This window comes from Stigmatopora nigra, chromosome 10 (genome assembly GCF_051989575.1).
Source record: "Stigmatopora nigra isolate UIUO_SnigA chromosome 10, RoL_Snig_1.1, whole genome shotgun sequence".
NCBI classification, from domain to species: Eukaryota; Metazoa; Chordata; class Actinopteri; order Syngnathiformes; family Syngnathidae; genus Stigmatopora; species Stigmatopora nigra.
This window is the reverse complement of record NC_135517.1, coordinates 5,344,931-5,368,000: the sequence shown is the minus strand read 5'-3', so window position 1 is coordinate 5,368,000 and position 23,070 is coordinate 5,344,931. Positions and strand designations below refer to the sequence as shown.

General features: G+C 39.8%; 1 protein-coding gene and 2 long non-coding RNA genes across 5 annotated transcripts; 2 read left to right on the top strand and 1 right to left on the bottom strand.

The window, feature by feature from the left end:
- The first annotated feature begins 72 nt into the window (after positions 1–72).
- LOC144203650 (fidgetin-like protein 2) lies at positions 73–16,918 on the top strand. 2 transcript variants are annotated; one of them, XM_077727190.1, is made up of 4 exons: positions 73–1,295; positions 2,453–2,559; positions 6,881–7,089; positions 14,544–16,918. In XM_077727190.1, exons 3-4 carry the CDS (start codon positions 7,065–7,067, stop codon positions 15,674–15,676), a joined length of 1,158 nt encoding a protein of 385 aa, XP_077583316.1. In that variant the 5' UTR covers positions 73–1,295; positions 2,453–2,559; positions 6,881–7,064; the 3' UTR covers positions 15,677–16,918. The 2 variants fall into 2 exon arrangements, with proteins under 2 accessions (XP_077583316.1, XP_077583317.1); XM_077727191.1 differs by lacking the exons at positions 73–1,295; positions 2,453–2,559 and adding an exon at positions 6,086–6,297.
- Positions 16,919–18,651: 1,733 nt separating this feature from the next.
- On the top strand, positions 18,652–20,029 carry LOC144203398 (uncharacterized). 2 transcript variants are annotated; one of them, XR_013327682.1, is made up of 6 exons: positions 18,652–18,795; positions 18,970–19,062; positions 19,408–19,497; positions 19,586–19,673; positions 19,738–19,855; positions 19,935–20,029. It is a non-coding gene; the product is annotated as an uncharacterized LOC144203398 (long non-coding RNA). The 2 variants fall into 2 exon arrangements; XR_013327681.1 differs by having other exon boundaries at positions 19,586–19,855.
- A 433-nt stretch (positions 20,030–20,462) lies between these two features.
- LOC144203747 (uncharacterized) lies at positions 20,463–21,403 on the bottom strand. The gene is made up of 3 exons (XR_013327763.1): positions 21,330–21,403; positions 20,668–20,736; positions 20,463–20,554 (listed from the first exon to the last, which is right to left on the bottom strand). It is a non-coding gene; the product is annotated as an uncharacterized LOC144203747 (long non-coding RNA).
- Positions 21,404–23,070: the final 1,667 nt, after the last annotated feature.

The following is a 23,070-nucleotide window of genomic DNA, read 5'->3' as shown; positions in this document are numbered from 1 at the left end:
TATATATATATATATATATATATATATATATATATATATATATATATATGTATGTATGTGTGTGTATATATACACATATATATACACATATACATACACATATATATATATATACACATGTATATATTCAAAGCCAAACATTGTCTAAAACAAACTGTTGAATCATATGCGCTTATAGCATATTTATTTTACTCGTGTCCTTATTTGACAACACAATAATGTATATATGTGAATGTATGGTTGATATGCAGCCGAAAATTGTCGGATCTACTCAATAGAGGTAGTATACTTTAGAACCAAAACCTTCTGTGGCATTGCTGGAGCATCACAAGGTAAACCTTGTCATATTATCTGGACTATTATTTGTCTGCATCTGCAAAACCCAATTTCAGTGAAGGTTCAGTGTGAGTCAAACATAATAAAACCAAAATGTAATAATTTGCTAGTTTTATTCAATTGAATACACAGCCTGTCACTACACATCAAAAGGACATTAAAACTCAAGCATGCATTCTGGGCCTAAACTCATCTGAGAAACCAACATTTCTAATTTTGGTCCCAATTTAACTGAAATTGGGGGTTATAGTGCAGTATAATATATTGTATAGATGTGCATTGTGGCCCTTTGTTTCACATACCACCAAGCTATAGGGTCAAAAGAGAGAAAACTTTGAGGGAGATGAAAATTGCAGTTGACATGGAGCCATATAGAGTGAATACTCTGTCTATTCACACCATTTAAAGAATGTGTCAAAGTGTACATATTTTACTTGTGCGTAAAGGTAATGTTGATTTTTGGATTATTTTAAAAAGACAAAATAAACTATTACACAATTGTTTTCTTTTTGCCTCAAACAATGTTTTTTTTTTTTCTTGTTATCAACTCAATTGGATTTTTTCAGCTAAACCCCAAAATGTAACATTCAGGCCTTATTAATTATGATTATTAATACTGTTTGAGTAAATACTGGCATTCAACAATGGTATATGTAAAAAAGGTAATTTACTGTAAACATTTCTTTTCAAAGATGATATTTGCTTATAATAAGTTGACAAGAACAATATTTGACTATGTTATGTCTTTTACTTTACAGAAAATCATTGATAGATCTTCACAAACACTGGATGAATGGAATAGAACCATTGTTTGTACCACTAGGAGGCAGCCATATTCCTTCCAAAAAGGTCCGAGGGTCACATTAATTCCCTCTTGTCTATTTCAAGGCCCACCAAACCAACATGATCTCCCACCTCCTACTTTCTGGTGCCCCCCTCCCCCACATTTGATCCTTGAGGTGAGAGCAATGAGCACATCTGGAGGTGATCCTCACTGCAAATGAATAGCCTGTGGGAAGAGAAGGACGACTGGGTTAAAGATGCACAGCACCCTTTATGTATATTCTAAATGTGCACGCTGAGCCCGGGGGTGTCATGTGATCTCCACTCCCAATACTGATGATTACAAACAGCTGGCGGGCTTTGGCCTCAGCCTATCGCACACCGACTTGACGGTGACATCACGAGAGAGGAGTGGGGTGCGCGGGACATTTTGGATGGCTTTTCACCTCTTGAGATTAAACAGGCACCATCCAACAATGTGACCCACACTTTAGTGGCTTCACGCCTCTTTGCATGCTACCTAGTCTTTGCATCGTGGTGCGTAATTGGGTTGTCTTTTGGCCAGGGAATGGGGGACACCCTGAACTGGTCGCCAGGCAATCATAGGCCAAACTGTTGAAAAAGACAACGTCCATTATGGCCATTTTGGTGGTGATCTGTTTTCTTAGTTGGTGTGTCGTGAGTGGTAAAAAGCCAAAGTAAAAAACATCATTTTCAGAGGAATTTGAATCAGAGATTTCATCAATATCAGCCAATAAGTTAAATTAGAATCAATTTAACTACTTTTCAAGAAAATCTAGTTTCTAGTCTTCATGAAAAAGCATAGGAATCAATTACATTGTGCAATTGCTTACTTTGTCTCCTATTCAAAGCTTTTATAGTATGTCTAATGTACTGTTTGTGTAAAATCACATAGTAAAATTAAAAAAAGAGAACTACATCAAGCTCAAAGGCAACATTGTAGCATGTGTGTAAAAGCTCCAAGCAAATTAATCTTGCTTTCCTCTTGTTCACTGCTCTTTTCTGAGTGAACAGAGGCAAAGCTGAGCTGACCCTCCCCTCCATCAATCTTTGTCATAAATCTGTCACGCAGAGAAAAAGGGAACTGCTGAATACAGATTTGTCAGCAATTAATCTAACCTCTATTACCAGGCTGGGATATTGTATCCTCTATATCTGAGAACAATACGATACTCTTAAGAAGGAGCCTGTGTGTGTGTGTGTGTGTGTGTTTGTGTCTGAAAGTGAAATGCATTCTTGCAAAGAACAAGGCTGTTTTGTAGATGAAACGTTGTGATACCAAACTTCACTTTGCTCTGTCTTCTCTCCGCAGTACAACTCTTCGCACATAAGCCTTTCTGTGTGCCCTCGTCTATAATTGGAAATCATTGAGACAGAGCGGTGCCATTAAAGCTGGAGGAGACACAGAGGACTTGGCAAGTGAGTTCACCTAATTGACATTCTGCACTTGATGATCGGAAACACAAAAAAAAGTCATGGGCCCTATTTCCTAACGCGTGCCGCTCTGCACGTGTGTGCTAAAATGCAACTTTTTTCCCGTTTCTTGTAATTTATTCACACAAATTACAATCACAAAGTCTGTATATTTGTTGTACATTTGTTTATTACTTTCATATGGGATAGGGCTCTCTAATGCGCGGCCCTGGAGAAAATTTCTGATCCCAGGACCTCCCATTTGACATCCAATTGTAGTATTATTGTTGCCCACATTACTTTTTTTAATGGCCAATAGAAAACATATAAATAATTAATACATTGAAACATCCATTTTGGGGATAATCAATAATTACATTTGAATAGGAAAATGATTTAAAAAACCTATTAGGAATTTAAAATATCTAAATAAATCAAAATACAATGTATTTTAAACACTTCAAAAATATATTAGAAGGAAATTGAAATTAGCTGCACAAGAAGAAAAAAGACATTTTAAATAAGTCTGGGTGGTGTGTTTCTGCAAATGGGTCTTTTCAATATCCAATTCCTTGTTGTATACTCACACCACACATCAGAATAGATGTTCACTCTACTGACACTGACATTAACCCTTTCAGTGTTATTATCTAATAGAAGTATGCATATTTCTGAGCCATTTATCCTCATGAGGATTGTGGAAGCATGAGAAGACTAACAATTTAGGCTTCAGCACCCCCACAACCTTATATGTTAAGATCACCAATACAAGGAAGGATGGAGCGGCAGCATTATAACTCATTTATGGCAAAATTTCATTGGAATATTTTAAGCTTAAAGGATGAAAAGGCCCACTCGAGCCGCAGCTTGAATGGCTATATCGTCATCAAATGATAATTTTTGTTTTCACCCCAAAGCCTTATCGTTTGACAGCAGTGACAAATTGCCATTAAGTTTCCCCTTCTTTTATCAGATATCCTGTTCCTGTTTGTGCCTTTTCTTTTGCCTTTGCACATTTTCACCCTTGACATCTGTGCATGTGCCAAATCTAAACTGGTAGGAATGACATTTGCACTGAGGCAGTCCCCGTTTAAAAAAGATTTGTGTGTCTTGTCTAACCCGCTTCTCACTCTGGCGCACGACCGCACATACACACATGCGCACCCTATTATAATTATTGGGACAGTTCAGTGGAGCAGTGGGCCAGTGCTCAGCTGCTTGAGACAGAATTAGAGTGGCAAACAGCTGAGCTTCTCCAAGGTACTATCATGTGACCTATCCCACCCACTGGGCCAAAAGGACCAAGGGTATAGTTACCATACTCAGTTTCCAGCATGCTCTCGTGAGTGGGTATCAATAATCGCATTCCCAAGTGCAAGTGAATTTGCAGAACAAGATCCAAAGCCAGCATTGTGTGCTTTAAACTCCATCCTGTTGCGAACTCTATCGTTGTCATGCATACTGCTTTGTTGCCTTTACTCCCCAAAAAAACCCCTCCCCAACCCCAAGCTTGTTCCAGTGACCCTCTTTGGGCCACATGGCAACACGCGGAGGTGTTCCTTCTATGACAAGAGAGCACATCTGGAAGCTTCAGCTCAACACTGCCTTATCTATGATGAAAAGAACAGCCCCAGCAGCACATTGTGGAATTGTTTAGATGCATTGTTTCCTTCCCTGGACAACAACAGTAGGGATTTTTTTCAGTATCTGTCAGCAAAGCATGTAAATGTGGAAAAAAAGCTGAGTGCTGCATGAGGTATTACTTGTCTGAGTCACTTGATAAAAGGTCTTGTAGCATCCTTACACTTCTAGGCCTTTCAAAGGTGACCATTCAATCAAAGTACTTTTGGACTGCAGAATGGCTTCACAAAATATGGGGAATTGAACTGGTCAGAATCTATGATCAGAACACTATTTATCACAATATTTTGTTCCTGTGGCTTGTATTTAAAGCATTAATAAGAGTCTGGAAACACATTTCCAGTCAACACATTTAACAAGAAGGATTATATTCGGTGCACAGTTCAGTGTTTTAATGTACTCAGATGCATGTGTAACAATAATTAAGAAGTGATTATCAGGGAGATAAATACAATTAAAATATAATGCTCTGGTGTTAATAAAACATGGAGGGTAAACTTGTTAGGTAGCCATTAAATTTCATATTGATGCCTTGGGTTGTTATTCGAAAATATACTGTTGAACTGAACATGCAGACAAATAAGACTTCCAAACATAAACATACTCTACATATTATACAAAAAAAATAACTTAAATGTAGGGGCAGATTTGAAGCAAAAGAACTAGCCTATTCTTCTTCATTTGTACCCTCATGACTACCGAGCGGTGTCTTCCTCACGGTTGCTAAGGTGATCATGCCTGAAGGAGCGGTGCAATGAATTGCACTGCAGCATTAAATCACATTGCGCAAAATGTTTCATTCTTGACATTATATTGATTTTTCATGTGTTGTGATTGGCTGCAACCCATCCAGTTTGGCCCTTGCCTCTTGCCCAAAGTCAACTGGGATACAAACCAGTTTACCCATAAGTCTAACATGAATAACTAATACAGAAAATACATTATTAAATATTTTTTTAAGGCTACCGGTTTGACCCAACAGAAAAATTAAAGGCTCCCCAATGTGCAATGACAAAAACCTATTTTAACGATTCAAATTGATACAATTTAAAAATCATCATCTGAAGCACATCTCAAATCTATATGGGTGTATTGTTCTGGTGTTGAGTTTAGGTTGTGTACTGCTGAGCCATGACTGTTTACAGCGGAGTAACATGAGGACTTGAGTGGCTTGTCCCGCCTACACCATAACTCTAAATGCAGAACTGCAGCTGTGTTTCCACGTTTCAAGCACTAAGCAAAATAGAGGGCAAGGGAATGGGGGAAGGCATGAACAAATGGAAATTAAAAACTCCATGTTTTCATACATGAGGGAACAGGTGAGTTACAGGTGAAGAACCTAACCCAGATTCCGGTTCAAATGTTAAAGCACAAAACTGAGGTCATCTGCTCTTGCCTGTGCATGTGTGTATGGGGTGGGGGGTGAGGGGTACATCAGGAATTAGGTAATATTGACATGGTTGTTGCGACCCCACCCACCCAACAATACAAAGATCGATGGAACTGATCAATAGAAGTCATTGACAATAACTGAACTTCTCGTGGTCGGCCGAGGGGAAAATTTACTATTTTTCAGTCGTGTGTGTCCCGTACATAAGGTCATTTATCAAAGTGTTCCAAAAGATGCACACACACACACACACACACACACACACACACACACACACACACACACACACACACACACACACACACACACACACACACACACACACATGCATGTGTGCACATATTTATGCACTGCAGGGGGAAGCTTGGCTCTTCTCTGACATAGCATGATTGGTCACTTCTCTCTCTCTCTTTCTCTCTCTCCATCTCTCTCTTTTCCTGCTGAAATAGTTTTAACAAAAGAGGGGGAGGGTTTGTGCAGTTGGGGGAGGGGATGTATGTGTTGCTCTGTTGTCACTAGGCCACGGAGGGAGGGAGGGGGGAGGCTGAAGGGCGAACGAGGGAGTGTAGGAGAGAAAGATATGGTCCCAGAAGGGAGTGCATACACACACATACACACACACTTCACACACTTCACATACTCGCTCAGTCTCCCCCGCTTGTTTTGTGGAATAGTGGATTACTTTTCAAGTATTCCAACGCAGGCATGATCAGGTCAGTAGAATCATTTGCTCACCTTAAGCTTTAAAGGTCTTGTCAGCTTTTAAATGTTTAGTTCTTCCATCCTCCTCCATGTGATATGATCTCTCCCATGTGTTTTAGGATTCCGCTATACATGCTGTTGCTTATGTGTGCATGGCATTCACTATAGTTTATCGTGTATTGGTCAACCGGCTTGAGGGAGAGGAGTGAAAAGCCTGTCTGATTACGTTCAATGATGTTTAATGCATTTGTCAAAATGTCACTCCATGCCAAAATATATGTAGTGAATTTCTTGTATGGTTTTGTGCCGCTTCTGCTCTTTAAAAGGATTCAAAACTTGACCCTACCGGCTGATCGTGCGGTGGTGTGGTCAATCCACACTCTGTTGGAACATTCGCCAATGCTTACTCTCTAATTTTGACAGAAATGAATTTTTGTCTGCTTGCACTTTCCTAAAAACCAATATCACCATCACTTTTCAAACAGTTGTACGCGTATCTATCACCAAGTTATTCTGTTCCTCCCTTCGATGAGCCACGTCGATAAAAATTGACGTGTCTGATGGCTCTGACATTGGCCCTCGTGTGTTCTTCAGGTGTCTGAGCTGCCCCCAGGTGTGAGATGAGCCATGGAAAGGTGTAGGGGTCCACTCGCTAGCCCATCTCTCATCCGCCCGACCGACCGCTACCCGGGGGGGTCCTGCAGCATGCAGCGGCGCTCTCATTAGCACCAAGTGTGGACCCGGTCCTGTCCTCCTTACCTGGGGCCAGGACTGCAGAATGCTCAGTCCTGTCACCCCTTACAGTAAGTCAACCAAATGGAAATCTCAAATATCACAGGAAAATGTTTTTTTTTTTTTTTTGCAGATCGTCTTCTCTTTGTTTTTTTTAAATTCCTCTTTAAGCATCGTTATCTCATTATGTGGCAGCAGAGGGAAAGAAGGGGGTCTTCTGCTGGGAAGTCTTGTAAACAGGACAGACAGGCTAATGGCTTTTACAGCTGAGTCTCCAACCTCTTTGCATTGAGGAATTTCACAGAAAGTGTGCAGCTCTCTTCTTTTTCAGACCCTCCGTGTGAATATAGTGCAGTTTGTTTAGACGTTCACTCGGACAATAAGATGTCTGTCCTCTCACCTGTTCACAACTGCAAACAATTTCAAGGTGTGGCGTATATAACAAGTCCTAATTATTCCCAGAATAAAACAAAATGTAAAATTAGACATAAAACTCAACTTATAAAACCATATAATAAGAATGCATATCAAATGATATCATAGTGAAGTACTCTGTTGTATGTGTGATCATTGGAGGTTGCTATCCAAACTCATGAATATGCTTACTATATTGATTAACTAGAGTATTGATTACATCTAGATTTAACAGGATTATGCTACTAACCTGATTGGAATAATGCAACAGGAATTCATTTTCACATTTTGATAAAGTAATGCCCAAGAGAGGTGAGAATTGCAAAGATAGTCAAAGAGTATTTTAGGTTGGTAGGCCTTTTTTTAGGCTAGACACAAGTACGGCTCGCGTGCATCTGTCACATTCCACCCTCCAAAAAAGACTCACATCTTCTTGTTAGAGTTCATCTCATGTATTTTTCTTTTTTAGACACCGCCGCTGGTTTCTTGCCCTTCCATTTTTGCACCACCAAACACTCAAACTACCTCTCATTTTGTCACATCGTCCTAATCGCCATGTGACATCAAGAGATTGATGTTACTGTAGTCCTTTATTGTAGCCAGAGGTAAAACCTCCACGTGAACGTAAACTGGATTGTTAGTAAGCTGGTGTCAACAACCTCTCATTAGTCCTGTATAGAAACACACATTAACATGCCCTCCGCCTACACACACACACACGTTAGACTTCTATTACAATTAAAGTGGTGTGTTAAGTAAACTGAAGGACATCTCAGGTCCTCATTAGGTGTCAAGGGCAAAAAAATGGGTTGGTGAAAGGAGTAAAAAGAGCACAGTGAAGGGCAGATGGAGAGGACGTGAGGAGGGACTGGTCAGCTGCAGCCTGATATATGAGTGGACACAATAAGGAAAAAAAGGGGGCCAGCCCAGCCTCTGCCACATGTGAGTGTGTGTGTGCGTGAAAGAGAGAGAACTGAAGGCATGGGGGAAGGGAAAACTGACCACACAGGCTCGGACACTGTCGTCTTTTACAATAGTGAAAAAGAAGGGAGGGGGTTTTGAAAAAGGAGGGAAAGTTGGAGTCAGAAATGGAAGTTAATAGAATGGCCTATTGATGCCATGGTTTTCATTTTAGTTGCAAATGCTCAGTTGATAAAGATGTGTAAAATCTCATTATGACATAAAACACAACGGAGGGTTGTGCAGAAGAAAGTAGGGGGAGTTTTGTCACTTAAGCTTCCCATGTTGGACTTTGCTCACTGCTTACATAACCATGCATCTCCATTTACATCCAAGTAAAAGAAGATAACGCTGCAGAGGGAACCCTCTACACTCTTCACTAATATCACTTTTCTCACAATTCTGTTTTTTTATATGACTCGACACCACAGTGTGAAGTATATCTAATTAACCTAAATGACACAGTCCATGCAGAATGGGAAAGGGGGCGGGGTATGTAGGGTCATTTATCAGTTTCATGTGTACCACTACACTCCCTCTTTGTAGAAGTGGACAGTACGTGTGCAGCACATGGACAGAGAGAGGATATGTGCTGTGTAAATAGATCGCAGGTTAGATTCCTGGCATTCCAACAGCCTGACTCATCTGAAAAAATGACCAAGAGTCTCTCTCTCTGTCTGTTTGCCAGCTGGATATTACTACAATGCCCTAAAACGAATTCTTCATTTGAGCTGTGCAAGTGTCCATTCTGTTGGAAATGTGAAACTTTGTTTATTGGTGTGAGGAGTACAAGTAACAACAACACTTGGCTGTGTTTTTCCCCCCTTCTCCAGCCACTTCTGATGTTTCACAACCCCCCAAATCCCATTCCTTCTAGAACCCTTCCCCCACATCTACTTTCATCTAATTAGCCCCTAATTACTCAAACTGACCATGCATTGGACTATGAGTCCGCTTGCTCCTGCCAGCATCCTTGACTTGTGTAATTTATGTTCTCCATGAGTTAAATTGCCATATAAATGACTCTAATGAGTTTTAGCTTTTTCAACCACACATAAAAAATATATAAATTTGTTGCTTTTTGCTTCACACTTGGTTCATCAATTCATTGTAAAAATTACAATAGTTGGGTGAAATATCCCTAACATTTTAACCCTGTGCAAATTGGTTTGAGGACTGTTAAACATTAATATATCTGCTGAGGTACAATGACAAACATTTGATAGTGAAACTTTTTTGTTTCTCCTCCTGCCTCAACACGTTCTGTCATCTTCTGAAATGTAGAGCATACGACTTGCTTGAATGCCCTTCACTGGTAGTTTTGTTACTACTACAGTGTAAATAGAATTATGTTAGTATTCATAAGCACAATTAAAACTATAGGACATTAGGGCCTTCCTGTAGGATATCAACTGAGAAGACAAATTCAAGTTTTAAAGGTTTTTCTAATTATTTAGATAAGAAACAGTATCACAGTGTAATAGAATGCAACAAGCCCACCAAAATTACAATTATAATTAATATAATTTATTATTATAAGAAAGTGTTTTAATTTCATTTTTATTTAATTCATTGCCAATCCCATTTAAGCTCAATGCTCCTTGCCACCTCTGTTTAATGTGATGCCACATACTGTATATTGACTTAGCTTTAGGATACTGGAGTATCATGTGTGCCAGTCATTGAAATGACGCAAAAAAATATGTTAATATGTTTAATTCATTCATTTCTACGCAAATAATTCACACGGTTTGATGCTCATCCGTTTTGACATTTATGAATTGAATGTATACGGCCCACCCGCATGCGTCCCAACCAAATTCACCAGAAGGCCACTTGAACTGAAAATTAGACGCGTTTTCAAATAAAGTTGTCAATTTGGCATAAATATGTTCAAGGGCACACCCTTGCTGCACTGGAACACCCAGTCGGCCCAAATTTCCCAAACAGGTGCAGTGAGGCTTGTGCTTGTTCGAAAATCAAGATGCATATACTCCAGCTTTTTCTTGCATTCCAAAAACAAGAGTGAATTTTTTTAATGTAACCCTTACAAAGAAAATGATCATATATTACATTAACAGGAAACAATCAGGAGTCCTAAATCCAATGAGTGGATATGCCCAGGGTAAATAAACCATGCACAATTTACTTCAGCTTTGCTGAACATTGAGTGGGTATTTCCCGTGAAGGCGTCGTCCATGCGGCCATAGATGTGTGATGTGCATGGAACTGGCAGTACGACTGTATGATGATCACACTGATTAAGGGAAGCTGTCACAGTACCAAGCCGGCTTAGTCCTCATCTTTGTCTGCTGCTAAGCCAAGCGTGGCCAAGAATGGAGAGCTCTCTACAAGTTCCAAGTCAGCACCAGTTGCTAGATTAGGGCAGGGTCTCCCTCACTCATCCCTCCTAATTCCTGGCCTAACCATCAACAGACCCCCACTGCACACCCACCCACCCACACACCCTAATACTATCCCTCCAACTCAGATGTCTGATGCTACAGAATACACACACCACCTGCAATGGGTCATTGAAATACACATTAAATACATTTAACTTGAATTGCAACATTAGTGGAGTTGATGTTTTGACTCTGAGATACACAATAGTGGATTATTATTATGCTTTGGGTAAACGTAACTCTTATTGTAACTGTTGTCATGCACCATTTCTGCAATTGCTTTTTTAAGTAGAACTGACATAGATTTGAGTTAATTTATTTTTTATTTAAAGCATTTGGCAAATGCACATCGTCTAATCGTGTAATGCCTTTTCAATGCGGGGATGGTCTTACAATTAACCCCCATCCAAAGTGAAAAAAGTATATAAGAATGCTTGACAATGATCAATTTCACCAATTGTTCTCAATGGATTGCTTCCTACTAATTCTTAGGTAATCTGATATTATTGATTTAGTGCAGTGTTATGATTTTTTTTTTTCAAAATGGGTATTCACAGTCATTATGGTGTTGCTAAAACATCCAATATCAGATGTCATAATGACTGCCATTCGTTGAAACTTTTTAATCTAGGCCAAAGAGTCATTTAATGTCTTGATGCTGATCCTGTCTATCAATCAGTGTATGCCATGTTTTATTGTACTATTGGACCATAATTAATTTTGACCCTTATCTTTTAGTCATTTCTTGCGATTACTTAATAGAGGTTCCAAACCCTCCAGTGTCGCGGGCAATGTCTAAAGTTGAGCTGGTAGAGTGTCAGATTGTGACACTAAAGCCTGTGCGCTCTAATCCTTCATTAGTCTGTTTTCCCAATCTGCGCCTACTCCATCTCCATCTCTAAGGGTCTGAGCTTTGTGATCCACTTCCAGTTTTTACATTCCATTCAGCAGAATTTTGATAAGGATTGCAGGTCGCACTAGATTATTCTGGCCAAATATGTCGTTGAATCAATTATGGGCCATCTGTTGAAGACCGGATGAAAGTAGATTTAAACTACCAGCCTGCAATCAACATGAGTGTTGGCCCTCCAGTGTTTAAATCTATTTGTGTAGTGCTTCACTATGCAACATACTGTTGTTCCATTTTAAACTGTTAGCCCAACTAATGGTTGGTTGAATGGTTAGTGCCTCGACTTTAGGGTTTTGAGTCGAATCCCAGGTGGGTTCCCATTGTAAGAAGTTTGTATGGGTTTTCTATGGGTACTCCAGATTCCTCCTACATCCCAAAAACATGAATGTAGAGTTGTTGAACAGTCTTGTGAGGATAAGCAGTTCAGAAAATGAATGAGTGGATTGGATCTAGTAATTTATGTACAATGGAAAAAGAGATTGACATATGGAAAATAATTGGTCATGTAATATAAGGGACATATTCAGTTCAATCAATTCATGGTAATGGAGCATAAGGAAATGGTCTGCAACATATGGACTGATCTAGGCTGGTAAAGTTGTTTTGGCCGTATAGTTGTATTTGTTTGTGTGCATTTTGGTGACCCTCTGCTTGTTTATTATGCTTTTGTGTGGGTCAGCGCCATGATCAGGAATTCCCTAGAGTGCAGGGATTTCTCCAATTCTGGGCGGGACTTCTGCTGGCCCACAGCACTGACATCCATGGATTGGATGAGCAGGATTATTGGACTGAAGGATCATTTAATTTAGGGATCAACATGTGGACCGTTTAGAGGCCCATCTGGTGGTCTTGGTGGACATGTGACACGACTAGCACTAATCTGCATGTAGACCGCATCAAAGTAGAATGAGCAAGTGTGTGCATTTGAATGTGTGTGTGTGCCTGTTTGTGTGAATTTTATTTTTGCGGACTGCAAACTTTAAAAGTGCAGCTCCATTTCAAGGTCATTTTATGGTGTTTTTTCATATATACTTCTCATTTAGAAGACTTATGACAATGACCTCAACGCCAGCAGTTTAAAAAAATAACAATTAGTGTTTACCATGATTCTTTAAGAAATAGACCAATATATAACTAGTCATTTGAGTATTAATGGGACAGTTGATATGACACTATACTGTTGTGTAAACAACAAATGTTAACAAACACGTACACAAACTATAATAATTCTCTTTCAATGCAGGACTTTTCTGTTTACTTTTTGGTGTCAAAATTCAAGAAGTCCAAATTTCTTTTTCTTCATCATCATCATCATCATCATCACCATCATCATTTGACACATTTTCTTCAGTTTTTGTCAAACTGAAAATCTTCTATATGGGAGAGACTCTAAGACAATGTGAGGTGCTGTTATACGGAAGCCCTCTGGGTAATGGTTTAAAATACTCTACAATGCATGGAATGTTAGCCTAATGCAGGTGGGTAGACAAAGAAGTCAACCAAGTCTCTGCACCAACTGGTCCCTCTGCTTGTTAAAGTCTGTCTAATGACACTCCAACACACATTTTCTCGAATTGGCCTCTACTGTCAGCACGTAACGTTCCAAAGTACTGTGGTCCCCGCTACAAATGACCCCGCCCACACTCAGCCCTCTGTCCTGCACACCCCTGAGGTTTGGGCCGAATTAGATCACATGCTCGGTGGGGGTGGTTTTGTTGACTAGGATACTCGCCGAGAGACAACAATGGCCCCAATGTGAGCGAGGTAAAGGCAATGGACAGAGCTGCGACCAATGGCGGCTTATCGCCGTGGAGACCAGGCTGGGGGCTGCAATAGCAGCTTCTCATAAAGATTAGGATAGTTGTCCCCCCTGCTTCAATGAGATTGTGTGGAAGAGCACAGGCTAAGTACTGACGTGATGCTCAGCAAGCCAGAATGACTCTTTGCCTACTAATCTTTTTGATAGCAAAATATTTGGGTTTTAATCTGGAGTACTGAATCCTCCTGGAATACGTTGGATTTGGGGCATGTTCCATTATTCAAATTTGTGTAGCGCAACATCAAATCACTGACATTTCCAACCCGAGACCCGCTTAAAAAGAAAATATTGCATTAGTTTGATAACAGTTTTGGAAATGTATTCAAAAACTCTCAATGCATGTATGTCTGTGTAATATTGCTGTTGCGATCAATATAGGAATAGCGTCCTTGTATTTAGAAATAACATCATCAGGTTTGAATTTAATACACATGCATACATTTGTTAGTGTCAATGCCTAAATGGCATGGCATTATTATTTTTTTAGCAGTAATGAATACTGTTTATCACAAAATATGAAGTAGATTCCATACTCCGTGCATGACTTTATGTTGCTTAAAGTACTGTATTGTATTTTTTAAAGAATGCAAATATTTGTAGACTCAATTAGAAGCACAATGGGCACCAAGTTTACTTATTAACGAGCTAAACTGCAAACGAGTTTCAAAGTGACACATCAAGTTAAGCATCAAACGTGCAACTACCAAAACATGTCAAATTAAATGTGGCTTGAGTCCTCCACCCCTGCAAATCTTCCCAAGCAATTAGGAATACTCCAAGGATTTGTTCAAACTTGCACCTGGTAATACTCTGGTCTGATGTGCACTGATAAGTCACATGTTCAGGCAGGCATTTTCAAATTTTAGTCCAAACGTTGTCCAGTAAAAAGAGAAGGCCAAACCTGCAGTTGTGGACAGCATTTGAAAAATGCACATCTTCTTGTTATCCATTCCACATTCTCTTATTATTATACATTAATAGTATAGTTGATCAAACTAATTGTGGTGTTCTCCGCAGGTCTGTTGAAGATGCACTGGTCTCCGGAGCACACCGCCCCTCTATCTCAGTGGCCTGAGCAGCACCTGGACGTGACCTCCACCACTTCACCCCCATCTGTCCACAAACACGAGCCCTACGCCTCAGCCGCCCGCCGCAATTTCCCTCACGCCGCCTATCCTTGGGCCAGCGACGACATATCGGCCCTGACCGCTTCTTCTCTTCTCAAGCGCTATGCAGAGAAGTACTCTGGACTGGAGCTGCCCTACGAACGTCCCGCATCGGGGGCCTATGCAGACCCCGGAGCTTTTCTCAAAACAGAATCCGAACCCTGGGCCCTTGGCCAGGGCATCGAGTGCTACCCCGGGATCGAAGCTCTAACTGGCACCAAGGTGGGCTCCGGATCGGTGGGCATTCCGACCACAGGAAGTGTGACTGTTGTGAGCAGTAACTTGGCCTCAGACCCTGGCTACAGCGCCGCTGGCCCCTGCGGTGCACCGTCATCCCAGGACTATCCTCCTGCCTACAACAGCACCTACTTGTCCTCAGGATACTGCCCTCAACCTGGCACAGCACTTCCCCCCGGCCCCCTTCACTCTTTACAGGCCGCGCCCACTCTGGTCCCCAGCTATACCGCCAGCACTCCAGTCTACAACTACCCGCCAGGCTGTTACCCCCAAAACAGCCTGGCTTCCACTTACAGCCACCCCAGTGCCTCCTACTTACCCCCTGGAATTAGCGCCCCTACACCCTTAGCTCCCAGACCCACCGTGGCAGGCGGAAGCTACAGCTACCCTTCGCACAGCCTGGGAGGGGGTGCCGAAGCAGCACCGCCGCTGAAACGCAAGGCCTTCGAGATGGGAGAAGATAGACAAGAAGGAGCCGAAGTGGAGGGCTCGCGTTACAGAAAATACGGCAATGGTCTCAGCAAAGGCAACGGGCACGGCAATGGCTACGACGGTTCAGATCCGCAGCCCTACAAACCAGGAAAGCCCCTCCTGTCACCACCGTATCGTGCAACAGGGGATTACAGCCCCCCATCCGGCCTGGTAGTGGAGAATGCTTCGGGGGAACACGGCTTTCCTCATCAGAGGATGCCTATGAAGATCCCCGCTTCGCACACACGATCTGAGGACCCCGCCGGGGGCCATTAATGAGCCACTTAGCTTTTAAGAAAATTCCCGTTGCGCGATCATCCAATGTGTTTAACTCCAAAACACATGGTGATTACCATTGCAAGTATATCCACAGACATCTTTGAATATCACTTGCAACCACAAGAGGGCACAAGATTAAAGTATGGTTTACTACTATACTGTAGTACTCCATCTTTTTCATTATCCATGGTTTCCCAAAGATACACAGAGGCATTTTATCATGTCAAGCTGCAATGAGGCAAAACATGATAATAAGAAAAAGCCAAAAATGTATGCATCTCTCAGGATCTATTTATTCCTTTTCTGCTACTTTGGCAGCACTGTGGAAATGTTGCTTTTATTTTGGAAGTTGGCACAATTGTGAGTGGCCATGAGTTTTGAGTAGGCCCTTGACTGCAATGTACTCTACCTGGCCACAAAGATCATTTCTGACCAAAAAAAAAATTATAGAGAGCAATAATTCAACAGGTGAAACTTCCGTACTATTACAGCACAATCAAGGAATAGCTGATTCGGAGGCTTTAGGAAATGAATGTTCTCATTCATTATGGTTATCCCCCCCCCCCCATTATAATGCATACCTTCCCCCCATTTTATTCTTCATGCCTCTTGTTTTCAACCTGTTCACTGCTACTGTTGTCCTGTTTATACAAATCATGCTGCTTAGATAAAGCTGGCCTTTCAATTGTTTTTTAGTACCGGATATCAATCCTGTACAATTTTCAAGTGTTTTGAGCAGTAAACAGTAGATAATGTATGCAACTTTGGAGCGCGTTGTTTATACAAGACGTTCAAAGAGGCTTTTATTCTGAAAGTGACATATAAGAATCCAGTTTATATTTTGTCTTAACTATGATCAACAATCATGCAATATACTGCTGAGCTTAAACAATGCAATTGAGCGCCTGTGATAATACACACATGCTCAAAATGGGCCTGCTTTTATTTACTTTACCGATATTCATTGTCTTTATTTTTTTTGCATTTCGAAAGGAAGAGTTTTCGTCATGTTATTGAATACTCAGGAAGAATATTGTTACCTCAGAATGATGATGATGATGAATACGAATGTATGTGTTTACCTTTTGGAGTGCTTGTTGGGAGCCCTTTGGAACAAAAACTGGAGCTGTCGCAGCAAAGCATACTCTGAAATCTTCAGGGAATTTACAAGGCCTTTGACAATTGCAGTGAAATTTCATATACACAAACACACACACACACACACACACACACACACACACACACACACACACACACACACATATATCAACACTTATACTTATAAACACAGACATCGTTTTGTTGCTCTGGTAATAAAAAGTGGCGATATTTGTACCAGGGCCTGAAATGTTGAATGTAATTCTGATTTTATTTTTTAGAAAGGATAATACATGCCATAAATGTACATCAATGACATTTTTAGATATATGAAACATTTTCTTTCATGTATAGATTCCCCTTATAGATTTTGGTGAGATGAATTATTGTTATGTGTAGGTTTGTGTACTTTGCAGCAATGCAAACTGTTTTATGAGCAAATCCTGCATGAAAACAAACACCATTGAATATTATGTTCGCTATCGATGTTTTGAAAATGTCTTAATGTCTGAGCGGTTGATTTTTGTTCCTTATATCAGCTGATTGTTGAATTGGTACCGCAAAGAAGGAGATTTATTGTGACAATACTGATTAATGCCATTTTTTGTTAAAGCAAAATGAAATTTATGAATATGGCCCTCACTGATTGTAGGATTTTGGTTAATGAATATCTTTAAAAGAGAGCACAAATTGTGCATCAGAATCAGTTGTGGATAGCAAATTTTTCATTGTATTAATAGTCATGCCACCTAAAATGTCAAAATGTGACACAATGCTTCATCACTTAGATTCAAATGTAAAGTAGAGATTTAAAAAAAACGTGTCACATAACAAAACCTCAGTGTTTAAAAAGAAAAAGTATTTAAGCGCTTAGCTACAAGAAATGGAATGCTCTTCATTGTAACACAACATACAGTAGCAACATGCTACACAAAATATTGTTTTCATTCATTTTAACCCAAATTGGATTTCATTGTAATCTTTTTTTTGTTGTATTTTGTGCGTTTTCTGTTACCATTTCTACCTCAGTTTAAAGATGTTGTACATGGAAATATTTATTTCGTGTCCTTTCTTATGACAAATTAGGAGCAATGTTTCTCTATTCTGACCATAACTAGAGTGTCACGAAACAAAAGAAAATACTGCACCCATATCCCAAAAATCAAAACTGTCTTTTTTTGTCTTTCATACCAAAAATGTTTGATGTTTGAGTGTTGTCTTTCACTAAAATGTACAATGTTGACAACAACTTGTAGCACTGTTTTTTTTCCTCTTTTAGTACAGTATACATAAAATGTGAGCAGATTTCAATCCCTGAACATATTGAACAACTTTATTCATTCATTCATTCATTCATCTTCCACATCCTCAAAAGGGTTGTGGACATTGTGGCTCTTAATAAACAACTAAATAGCTTTAAGGTTTATTATTTTTAAGTTAGAAAAAGCCCAGGAAGAAACTGCAAACTCCACACAGTGTAGACCCACCTGGGTTCAAACTCTCGACCCCAGAACTGTCAGGCCAACACTCTAACCACCTTTATTTCAGAATATTATTTTTATTGATGGCATTTGATGCAGAAGCAATCTAATCTGGTTAGATTTGTAACGGTTTTTAAAAATAATTCATTCAGTAAAAAAAGATCACAAGCGTTTTATCTGAACAAAATAAATATATTTGTGCTGAACTCCATTATTCTGAAAGGCTAAACGGATGTTTGTGAACCTTCACGAGGGAAGCTTGACCGGAAGCTTGACCTCTGTCTATGAACTACAACAACCAGTGGTGGACCGTCAGGGCTGTTGATTTAACCAATCGGATTTCGAGTTGGTGACACAGGCTTTCTCATTGGCGTAGCGTACGTCATCACTAAGGTCAGAGTTCAGTGCCTCCGTCATTATTTAAAATGGTGGATGAAACGCGACTCAGCTCGGTCTTCGACTGCAGAGGAGCTCAAAATAGACGATTTACCGACGATATACCCGATAAAGCTCTTAAAAGACAATGCTGCACATTGGGTATGTTTTGATGTGGGGATTTTGAGGCCACGTGTCTCATTTTAAGAGTTTCGATCGCGTGCTGTAGCCCTCACGTGGACGGAGACCGAAGAAATGTTTGCAAACAAATTGGCTACATTGCGGTACCTATCGTCCTTTATGTTTCAAAAGAAATCATTCTATTGTGTGTTACAGATCCTCAACGAGCACAGACGTTTGGGAATCATCAAGAATGTGGCCAAAAAAGGAGCAGCTTGTCGACACCATCTCGAGCTGTTTGTCAGCAAAGTGAGTCAGTCATTTTCTGAATGGTATCTATTTTCTCTATTCGTGTATTAATAAGTCAGAGTTCAGTGTTCAAGGTTTTTCTCAATTGGCTCTTTTTAGCATTAGACAAATCTCGACAAAACCAAAGTGAGACATTCATTCATTCAACAAATGCCCATGGGTTTGACTCAGAAAATCAGAAGCAATGGTGTCTCTTTTGGAAATATTTTTTTTAAAGAATGAATGGATTTGAAATGATTGACTGGAAAACTCATTCAGGATGAAATAACATAGGAAATGATTGTGGGTCATTTGTGCATCAAAATGGTTGAATAAGCAATCACGTGTGTTTTTTTTTTTGTAAAGGATTTAAAGCCATGGAGATGGTGACAAAGCAGGTGAAAGCTGTCAAAATCGTCACAGACCAAAGAAGACAAGGCAAATGTTGTGGATAAGGTAGGACCCAAGTTTTTCAGGTTATTGATATATTATTTTCATGTACTGTGTACTAACTAAACCTACTCATTTTGTATCTTCTCTCCAGAGTCCATCCAAGTTTACCAAATGAACGGGACAAGACAAACTTCCCCAAAGAGTGACACCGCAGTCTCTCCTACTCTAGTCCCTATCCAGTATGTTTTCCATACCTCCACCACATATAAATCAAATTCTCAAAACCCTGATTATTTGATTTAGGTGTTGATGGTGGACATGGAAAATAGACTGGATAGGGGCCCTCAAGCACTGCAGTTGGAGATGCCTGTTATAAAGACTAAAATCTTTGGACGAAAAGAACATCAAGCCAACCAGAATGGTAAGTCTAATATATCCATTTTTTTAATTCATGTGGCACTAATGTTGCTTGGAAATAATACCTTAATGTTTTTCTACAGAATTCCACTCAAGGGGAAGAAGAATCAAGACTGGTGGATGCAAAGATTTTGAAAGCCACTTATTTGTGTGGAAAAATAAAATTTCTTCAAATGCATATATGTTTAACTCATTTACTTAGCAAAAATGCAAGTATAATGTTCCATTCAAAGTATTTAAATACATGAAATCATTACACTTAAATTTTCATCTTTGAAATAAAGTATGCTTTATTTCAAACATTCACACTTAGAAAAACAAATTTGAGCAGGGTAAAAACACTTATTAAAAAATTCTGATGGTTTTTTTTTTTTGATAAGTCAAAAATTTAGAAAAAAAAAAAATTGATTTGGCTTAGAATAAAATTATCAAAAAATACTTATGAAAATTTTTGCCCCATTTTACTTGGAAAAAAAATTCAGAAATATACTTAAGCAAATTTTTTTATTAGAATGATTCAGACAGACAGGGAAAATTAAAAAAAAAAGAAAAAAGACCCATGCAGGGGTTTTAGGTCTTTTTTCACCAAGTGTTTTAAATAAGACAATTGCTACACAAATCTCTTTATTCATCAAAATGATTAAATGAAGTTGTTGAATCCATCCATCACTGCCACAATGAGCCAGAGAACTCTGGACTGCACCTATGAGAGAGGGAGAAAATTGCAACATGAGTTAGTGAAACTTCACCATGGAAATAGAATTGATTTACATAAGCTATAAATTTGGACATTCCACAATAAACAAATATACTGACCTCCCAGAAAGCTCCAAAGTGCAGAATGATGTCACATCTTCAAGCAAGGAAGATCACTTGGAGGCAGGTCTGATGTGTGCAAAAAAAAAAAGAGGAAAAAGTTAGCATATAGAGATTGGAGGATTAACAGTTAAACAATCAAGACCAATAATGAATGAAAATAAGTTAGTTTGTGAGTGCTCCGAGCTATTTTCCCTTCTGCAGACAAGGTGATTAAATATACAGACGGAGGTTAACTAGGAGACAATAAAAAATTAGAAATGTGTGTTTAACACTCAGTGATAATTATCAATACATACAACACATCGGGACTAAGTCGAGCCTCTAGATTACATTTTTGAGTGAGCATTTACCCAACAAATTGCCCGTTGATGTCTCAGCTTTGTTTGATTAGATTTGAAGTCTTTCTACACGACTCAATCATGGAAAGATTTTCTTTTAAGTCAAATGGGGAGCTTCATTGTGACGCTAATGCTAACTAGCCAGATGCTGCAGACTGCCGGTGGGGAAGAGGAGCACCAAACTAAAGTTATCGACGGTGTGTTCAACCTGGCATTAAACTAACAGATTTTTTAGCGTTTTAGGCTCAATTGTTTCCTAAAAAAATCTCCTGGTAGCGTGATAAAAACCTACTTAGGCGAGTAAATTCCTGTATACCTTACCTCGTGGTGCTCGCGTCCATCTGCATGAAAACGCTGCCCCAAAGGGCGAGTGACTGCGCATGTGCGTAATTTACGCACCTGCGTCACTAATGGGCGTAACCACACCCATATTGACCCGCCATATTGAATAGGGAAAAGATGGTGCTTACCGCGCTCCACTAGGGTTTTCCTCCCAACTCAATGTCTATGTTGTGAAGATGACGTAGTCGTGATTTTTGTGGTCCTGATGCTGTAAAACAATGTGTCAGACTGTCAGTACACTAGCTTTACCAAATATTGAGTAACATTTTTACTTAATATTCTACACCCACTCACCTTTATTCCAGGCCATCTTAGTCCATTAAAAGTTTAACATTTGAAACAAATATTGCTTAATTGTCTCATCTCATTTTCTGAATCCCTTTATCCTCACTAGGGTCGCGGGGGGTGCTGGAGCCTATCCCAGCTGATTTCAGGCCAGAGGCAGGGGACAGCCTGAATTGGTGGCCAGCCGATCACAGGGCACAAGGCGACAATTTTGAATTAAATTGGATACTTTTATTGTCATTATAAAAGTATAATGAGATTTAAAGCTTTCACCACATAGTGCACAAATAACAGCAGACAACCATTCACGCTCACACTCATAGCGAGGACCAGATTAGAGTGTCCAATCAGCCTACCATGCATTTCTTTGGAATGTGGGAGGAAACAGGAGCACCCGGAGAAAACCCACGCAGGCCTTGGGAGAACATGCAAACTGCATTTACTGTATCTTTAGCAATGTGCCACTCTGCTGAAGGTGGGAGGAAGGGAGCGTTAAACGGAGCAGCAGAGTACAGTCAGAGGCTGCTGATTCAGCCCAGGCCACTGCATTCATACATCTGCACTGCAGTGCTGCCTCTGCTTTGCCTTCCTTCAGTCTCTTGCTCACTCCCTTTCTTTCCCACAAGCTCACATATTATCACTCAGCCATTTTGGTGGCTGGAACACTTATGTTTTACAGCGGTATGAATTTTGTACACTTTGGCATGTTGGTGAAATGGCATTACCAAGCACATCATTCTATTGGTTACTTAGAAAATAGTATTCAAATGTGTTAATATATTAAGTCAGATAATATGTTTCAATTTAGTGTCCAATGACCCTATCATGAATGTTTTTTGGGAATGATGGAGGAAAAGTGTGAGTGCAAGCGTGAAGGGTTATTCATCTCAGTGTGTGCTGTGATTGGTTGGGGGTGCCCCCCACTGCTCCAGCACCCCCGTGACCCTTGTGAGGATAAATGGAACGAAAACGGAAGGAATATAAACCATCTTTCACACAAAGGTCATTATAGACTAGATGAAAAGCAATGAATTCATTATTTATGTACTGCGTGGGGATCTGTTAAGGACCAGAAAGCAATTTTAGTTTAAAATACATAAAAACACACAGAGAAAACACTTCAAGCAGGGTTGCTTTCCATTCCAATTCATCTTGTAGTGCGGAACAGAGACCTATAGTTGGGAAAGTGCTCTCTTAACATCCTAAAAAAAAAAAAAAACATGGACAGTTGACAGAAATGTGAGTTTGTTTCATCAAATTACCGCGAAGTTTTCTTTTTGTATTTATGTTGATGCCATTGCTTCAAAATATGCATTGTTGCCTTTGTTTATAGACCTGACGGGAACAATAAATGGTATGAGAACAAGAAAAGTGTCAAAATCAGTGGAAAAGTCATGTTTGAGAAAAAGCAATGCAAAGTTAAACGTGTCCAATC